This window comes from Passer domesticus, chromosome 8 (genome assembly GCF_036417665.1).
Source record: "Passer domesticus isolate bPasDom1 chromosome 8, bPasDom1.hap1, whole genome shotgun sequence".
NCBI classification, from domain to species: domain Eukaryota; kingdom Metazoa; phylum Chordata; class Aves; order Passeriformes; family Passeridae; genus Passer; species Passer domesticus.
This window is the reverse complement of record NC_087481.1, coordinates 57,419,143-57,426,642: the sequence shown is the minus strand read 5'-3', so window position 1 is coordinate 57,426,642 and position 7,500 is coordinate 57,419,143. Positions and strand designations below refer to the sequence as shown.

The window sequence follows — 7,500 nt, the reverse complement described above, 5'->3', positions numbered from 1 at the left end:
TCTCAAAGTTTGAGATGAGACCAAGCAGAGCTCTGCTCCAGGTCCTTGCTTCTTGCTCTGCCACAGAGACCTCGTGGTTGGGGTGGGAGGGATGGCTTGCAGTGCCCACAGTCCTTGGTGGTCAGCTGAGAGCAACCACCAAGTCAATCATCTCCTCCTGGCACGGAGGAACACCCTGCCTGGGAATGTGGTTTTTAGCTTATGTTCTCTTCCTCTGAAAAGCTTGTCCTGATGCCACCTGTGCTCCGTGGGCTCTGAAAGCACAGAGTAAAGAGAGAAATAAAATATCTCAGCGTCAAGGAATGTAGTGGAGCTGAAATGAGAGTGCTGCTTCTGTTCACTCCAGCCTGGCATCAATATTTAGTCCGGTGCTCAGAGCCATCCTAATAAACTTGATGATGTCTAATTTCACCAAGAGTGGGTCCTTTTCACCAAATAATTGAACAAATACCGGTTCCAGTTGATGTTTAGTGAAAGGGTGCTTAATGGCCCTTTTTCTTTGACAGGATGTGAGCTCTCTGTATAGAAACAATTCATCATGAATGCTTCACGCTAAAAACAATCCACGAGGAGCAATACTTAGCATTCCTAGTGCACAATTCATTGGAGAATTTCCGAGCAATTTACAAACATTAGCTCAATAAGCCTCACAACACCCATTTGAGATCAGAAAAAAAAAAAAAAAAAAAGAAAAAAAGAAGATAAGATACTGCTCTTCAGCCTGGATGTGGCACTAAGGAGCCGTAAGGCTGGAGGCTGGTCCCAGCTCCTGGCTCCCCAGAACTGGGTGGTTCTGTGTGGAGCTGGGCATCAGCTGGGCCTTGCACAGACTCACAGTCTGGGTGGTGGAAGCTGTGCAAAACCAAATAGAGGTCTGACAGAAAGGGTGTTACCTTTGGAATAATAGAATCATGGAATGGTTTGGCTTGGAAGGGATCTCAAAGATCATCCAGCTCCAACCCCCCTCCAATGAGCAGGGAGCCTGGCCTATAATCAAATGATCTGGAGAGAATAAGTATCTCAAATAACAACAACAACAATAACGACAAAAAACCTAATTCAAAACACTGAAAAAACTCCAAAATATGGCAGATAAAATTAGGGGGAGCTTGTGGCTTACACAGAGGCAGTTTCATGGAGTTACTGATAATATCCCTGCAACAGCATCCAGAAAACCTGAGCATCCGAGCTAGGAGATCATGTCATCCACCACAGAAATCCAGACCTTTTTCAGCTCGACAGCTGAAACCCCTTTACAGGTTTTGGGATAGGAAGTTTTAAAGAAATGTGCATTCAGCTGAACTGTCAGCATCGATTTATTTATGCAGTTTCAGTAAACCTGGTTGTTTCCCTGCTTGCCTCTCTGATATGAGGGATTGCTCCTTCAGCATTCGTGTCCTGGGGTAACATCAGGGTGCTGATCAAGGTTTAATAAAGGAGGAAGAGCTGGGATAAAAAGTTTTTGACTAGGGGATGCTCCCATAATGCTCCTGTATGACCCTCAAAGCTTTTCAGGATGTGGTACAGCCACTGTTGTTCTTTCTGCTGGCTGTGGCTGGGCCTTGTTGGGTGCTAAAGGAGGAAAGATGTTTCTGTCTTGCCTCTTGCCAGGAATGCTCTAGGCACATGGAAACTCCTGTTATGAAGACTGACATGGGTGAATAAATCAAAATTGTTCATATTCTGAATGTGGAAGCTCTGGCTGACCTCGCTGTCCAGCATGTACAAAGTTGGGCAGCACGAGCTGCTGGACTGGAGCATCTGAGGAACTCTGGCTGAGGAGAAAATCCTGAGCTTTGCTTGTCATTAGAGGTCGCTCATTAGCCAGAAAACCTAATAAAGACATAGTTTTATTATGAAGGATGAAACCATGAGTGCATAAATAAAAAAGATGATGTCAGGCTGCAAATGTCCTCCTGAGGATCCCACGGTTTGCTTCACCTGCAGGGTGGAGACTTCCCAGTTCAGCTCTTTCCTGCGGTGCAGGAGGGCGGCAGAAAGGAGTTTCCATCTTCCCAAGCTTCCCCCTTCCCTCTAAGTGCTTGCTGTGCTCCCCTGGGGCAGCGTTGCTGCAAAAACGGTTTATGGGGAGATGCCTGGATGATAAGGGTTAGTCCTAAATAATTGCTGGTTGCCGCTCAGCAGAAATAAGCTGGATTTCGATCCCTGGGTAGAGCGACTCCTCACAGCTGAAGGCTGGCAAAGGTTGAAGAGGTCGTAAGACAGGGCCTAATTTGCCATGTTCCTTCCCTTTCAAAAACAATGAGGGAGCTGGGGCCTTGCCGGTGGGCAGATCCTGCCTGGATCTCCCTGGAGTCAGCAGGAGTTGGATCGAGTCCCTTTGAATAGCTCGAGTTTCCAAACCGGAGGCAAAGCCAAGTGTTTTTCAGAAGATTGATCATTACCTTTGGAATTTTTCGACGTAGAGGTCATTACTGCTAATATAAGTTGTGAAAAAATGAAAAGTATTAAAAAAATAGAGACAAATTCTCATCTGGTGTAAGTCATTGCCTTTGAAGTCAATGAGTCATTGAAATCAACTTTCCCACACCGAGTTAAGGATATGGCCTGGAGTCAATACATTTGTAGTTGTTGAAAAATTAAAAATATAAATTTGCCTTTCCTTGGCAATAATGTTCTGTTTATGACAGAGATCTTATGCTTTAAAATAAGTTCATTAACGAATAGGAAAGTAATATTTCACTACCAGTATTCTTTTGGGTATAACTATTTATGATTAGATTTTATTAAACTTCTAAAAAATTGAATTTACATTTTGATGAATCTAATAGATTTCAATTTTGTATTTTTATAGATTCTTTCTAAAGTTTTTCCTCAAGTGCAATCAGAACTGTTTGAAGAATGCAGGCAACCCACGAGACATGCGAAGATTCCAGGTACAGATCCCTCTAAATGCATAAATGATGTATACGAGACTTGATCACATCCTCATCTTGAACTTCTGAAAAAACACAGTCAGTGCTTCCACTCACTGTTGTTCCCATGCTTAAAAAAAAATTGCTGTCACTATTTTACATTGCTCCCATTAATTTAAGTGCTGGTTCTGAAGTTCTGCAGGGGGCTGTAATGGATCAATGTTGGAGCAAGTGGGTCTTCCCTTAGGAATTATTTCCCTAATTTTCCTTCCTACTATCACCTTGTGCTGTAGTGTGCTCTTTGCTGAGACCTGCAAATGTTTTATGTAGACTGAGTAGTTTGATCTTACTTTAAGAACAAAACTTTGGAGTGCAGGGAAGTTTGGAACTCACATTTCTCTGGTTCACATCTTGTAGATCCAGCAGTGGTGGCCCAACCCACAGATTTTTGTTTCAACTGTGTTAGAAAATGTTTAATACTTCACTTTCTCCTTACAGCTTTTGAGATATCCTGTGGTGATTCATAGCACTACAGAGAGGCAGCTGACGGGATGGACAAATGATTGCCTCTGTATCTGGGGTCATTCTAAAGGCTCGTTAGGAAATAACTGACTTTTTTTTTTTCCGAAAATATTTCACAATTATTCATATTTGATTCCAGCAATAAAGTAGTATTGAGATGTTCAGGACTTTCTCAGTTTGGAGAAGAATTACTTGTGGTTAAACTTGATAGCAAAACATGTGACATCTGTTTTCATGCACAGCCAACCAACCGGGGAAGCCAGCACCCTCGAGCCAGCCAACAGAAAAGATCTGTAGCTGGAAAAAAAAATACTCCTTCAAAACAATCGAGCCAGGCTTCCATTTTTCATGCATCTCAGCTTCACGTGGCATCGGTGGTATTGATCCATCTGAACAGAACAGAAGGTCAAACCTGGAATGAGTGGAAATGTCCTCTTTGTCTCACTGATGACTAAATGAAGCATCAGTCACGAGTGATCTTGTGGTCCACAATGGAGCCAGTAGGCACTAGAAAGACTTTCCTGGGTCTCTTTAGCTAATCTCCCTGCCTCTCAGAAGATTTAACTGGACTTAACAGGATGTCAGATCTTGAACAGTATTTTTACCTGGTTTCCCTGCCTCAGCACCTTTGTGGAGGTGCACTGCAGGAGTGCGGTGATATAACAAAGCGTAGCACGTCGACTTTCTTTTGCTGAACTACAGTATTTTCCCTTGGTGGCTGACCTATATAGACATGACAGAACAAAAATAGTTGTCATTTTCATATACACCTTGCTCTGTCTCTTTAATACACCGTGTTCTAGGAACCAAACCCAGAAATCCTGGCTGGAAACCATGCTTGCATGTTTTGCAATATTTCTGGAGGTCTGGGAATCTCATTAAGAGTGAAAGAGGATAGCCCAGTGGCCTGGCAGCAGCTCTGCGGCCGAGCTGAGCATGCAACCTCAGCACTCTCCGAAGTGGATGTTGACAAGAGGGAAGGTGTCCACTTCTGGGAGGAGAGAGCTGGGGAAGCAGAACAGCCTGGCAGAGAACTGCCCTCGGGCTGTTCTAAAGGGTACCGCAGATGGCTGTCTCCAAGGAGGCAGGATACACAGAAAAGGTGCTGTGATAGCTGAGAGCTAATTATGGCTTGTGAATAAGAAACAGGATCAGAGGTGATCCAAAACATAGAAGCAGACAAGAATTTTCTTCTGATGCCTTGGACCAGCTCTGTGCGGAGGAGGCTCTCAGCTCCCCTTCCATTTGTGTTCATTAAGTGTTTTGGTTTAGAAGCTGGTGGGAGAGCCCCGCAATCATCTTTGTTATAACCAAAATTTAGATAAAAGGAAAGTGGACACTGAGATTTGTCCTGCCTTTGTCTGCCCTCACCAGCTGTGTTGATAAGGTCTGACTTAGGCGGTGACTTTATGGACTCGACTCACCCCAAAGGAAAATCTGCATCGACCAATTCATTTAGACAAGCTGGAACCACAGCAAAGGGCCCACGCTGGAGTATTTAAATAAGATGTAGATGTCAGTCTGGGATAGCAGTGATCCACCTACGAAGCTGTGCTCCACACAAACCCCACGCAGCTCACGGTTTCCTCCCTGGCTGGCGCTCCCGCGCTGCCGCTTCCGGAAGGAGTCCCACGGCTCCATTGTGGAGGTGTTGGCATCGGGAAGGTTGTGCCTTTTGCATATGTTCCTTTGCCATTTTCAACTGAGAAGCAGCTGGAAGCCAAAGGAGGCCCTATCCATCATCTCTTCTATGGCCGGACTCTGAACCTGGACACAAGAATAGGAGCCTTTCACTCAAAAATAAAGGAGGAAATTCCATTGACATACCAGGGTCAATCACCATCCAAATGAACTTGAGAAGGGATACTTTTCATGGATTGAAAACACTTTCACTATTCATATTCAACTCGGCCTTTTCAGATGCAAAAAAGTTCATTATCAGACATTAAATGTAATTGTAAAACTGACCTGGAGATCATTTACTGAAGAAAAAATGGGGAGTTACGACGGTTCTTGATTTATTAAGCTTTTTTTATTTGGAATGCTCACAACCCTTCATTTGAAGACAGTCTCAAGTGAACAAATTTTAATTAGATAAACTATCTAATCAATATATCAACAGATCAATCAAAACAGCAGCTTTTAAAATGAGTGGCTAGAGGGGTGTTTCTGAAACTAATGGCTAGAAGAATATTTCCCTGAATTGAATTCATTTGTTAGCATAATAGGAGATTAAACTCTAATTAGTGTAGTAGGTTCTGAAGAGAAACAATTGTGAGTTAAAAATCACCAGTGGTCCCCACGTAAACAAAGATGTATTCAGAGATGTCATTCACTCGGTTTAAATAGAAACAGAAAAGTAACAGGATGCTGTTTTGTCTTACGAGACCTGATTTGGGGAAAATCTGCAGGATTTTTGAAATGTGGGGTTTTGTTTTCTCTTCCAGGTTGTTGTATCAACAACAGTCAATGTGGATGGCCACGTGCTGGCTGTCTCAGACAACATGTTTGTACACAACAATTCCAAACACGGGAGGCGGGCTCGCCGCCTTGACCCCTCAGAAGGTACGGCCCCTTCTTATCTGGAAAATGGTAGGCACACATTTACATGTCCTTTTTTTTATTTGCAATGCTTTTATTTTATTTTATTATTTTTTTATTTCCCTTTTTTTTTTATTTTCACCATATTTTATGTTGAGACACCACTACATTTACTTTTACATCATTTCTTCTGTCATCCATCAAAGCACCCATTAAAAAAAGTCCATTAGTATTTCTCAGCCCTTGTCAACTACAACACGGACGCTTCTGAATCAGCTTCTGACTTCTTTCTTTATTTAATACTTGCAGTTTTGCAGTCACAACCAATTTTTCATCTTTTCCTATTTTATTTCTTCTTCTATTTTTTTTTTATTTTAGTCTTGTTTTGCTTGCAGCTTTTTCTTGCTCTTTAATTTGACTTGATTTTATTTTGGCTTGTCATATTCCCTGATCCAGAGGTACAGTCTCAGGTTATGTATGCAAGTTTAAGTGGATGGTAAAAACATGACCGAATCTGTAAAGAATTTACTGTGAGGTCAATTTCCTGTGCCTGGGCCTTACTGCAGATTACGGCAGGAGGGGGTTTGGATGAGAAAAACAGCATAAAATGTTTTTCTTCAGCCTGACTCAGTGTGATTGACTTCTTGCCTGAACTGCTAAAAGAAGATAGGCTGAGATGAAGACGAGAATGGAAAGTGTCTCTGAAAATCCAGAATTGTGAAACCCTATCTTTTTGGAGCCCATCAGCCCCTGAATCACTCACACACAATTGCAGCTGTGCCTGGACACGTGCACACATGTATTTATTGTCCTGCAAAGGCCAAAACACTAATTTGGATTTAAATGTCACTTTGTTTGAACTGTAAAATATACCAGTCTAGGGATGCAAACCAGCTCTCAGGGAACCTCTGTTTAATAAAATTAGCATAGGATAGGATAGGATAGGATAGGATAGGATAGGATAGGATAGGATAGGATAGGATAGGATAGGATAGGATGGGATGGGATAGGATGGGATAGGATAGGATAGGATAGGATAGGATAGGATAGGATAGGATAGGATAGGATAGGATAGGATAGGATAGGATAGGATAGGATAGGATAGGATAGGATAGGACGGGTTAGGATAGGATGGGTTAGGACAGAATAGAATAGAATAGAATAGAATAGAATAGAATAGAATAGAATAGAATAGAATAGAATAGAATAGAATAGAATAGAATATTTTCAGTTAGAAGGATTATCCAGTTCATCTTCCTGAAGATTTTAGTGTTGCCCAAAATTTTAATGCACGTTGAAATACATTTAATTTTAATGCATCTTGAGTTCTGGAAGAGTTAGACTCTCAAACCTGCTATGACCTCATGTGCTGGGCCACGCACACCAGCTTCCACAGGACTTCTCTTGCGAGTTGTTACTAACGCACTGACAGGATCATGGCTTTTTACACTAATAAAATTAATTAAAGTGATAACAATACTAAGCTGCTAATACAATCACTGTCGTTTTACGTTTCAAATAGTATTTACCAACGGGCTGGGAGGGGAATGAATGAGGCGAG

At 42.1% G+C, this 7,500-nt stretch overlaps 1 protein-coding gene and 1 long non-coding RNA gene across 8 annotated transcripts in view; one reads left to right on the top strand and one right to left on the bottom strand.

Moving 5' to 3' along the window:
* The window catches only part of EBF3 (EBF transcription factor 3), a 119,181-nt gene that overhangs the window by 73,034 nt on the left and 38,647 nt on the right, over positions 1 to 7,500 (top strand). For 2 of the 4 annotated variants that reach the window (XM_064431607.1, XM_064431605.1), the window contains exons 7-8: positions 2,816 to 2,897; positions 5,846 to 5,963. In XM_064431607.1, coding sequence (XP_064287677.1) covers positions 2,816 to 2,897; positions 5,846 to 5,963 — 200 coding nt within the window. Of the gene's footprint in view, positions 1 to 2,815; positions 2,898 to 5,845; positions 5,991 to 7,500 lie in introns of all 4 variants that reach the window. The other 2 variants (XM_064431606.1, XM_064431604.1) reach the window with 1 other exon arrangement.
* Positions 1 to 7,500, bottom strand: part of LOC135306961 (uncharacterized) — a 10,566-nt gene that overhangs the window by 1,829 nt on the left and 1,237 nt on the right. For all 4 annotated transcript variants that reach the window (XR_010367710.1, XR_010367712.1, XR_010367713.1 and 1 more), the window contains exons 2-3: positions 4,823 to 5,165; positions 4,004 to 4,121 (exon numbers count right to left, since the gene is read on the bottom strand). This is a non-coding gene — a long non-coding RNA (uncharacterized LOC135306961). The remainder of the gene's footprint in view (positions 1 to 4,003; positions 4,122 to 4,822; positions 5,166 to 7,500) is intronic.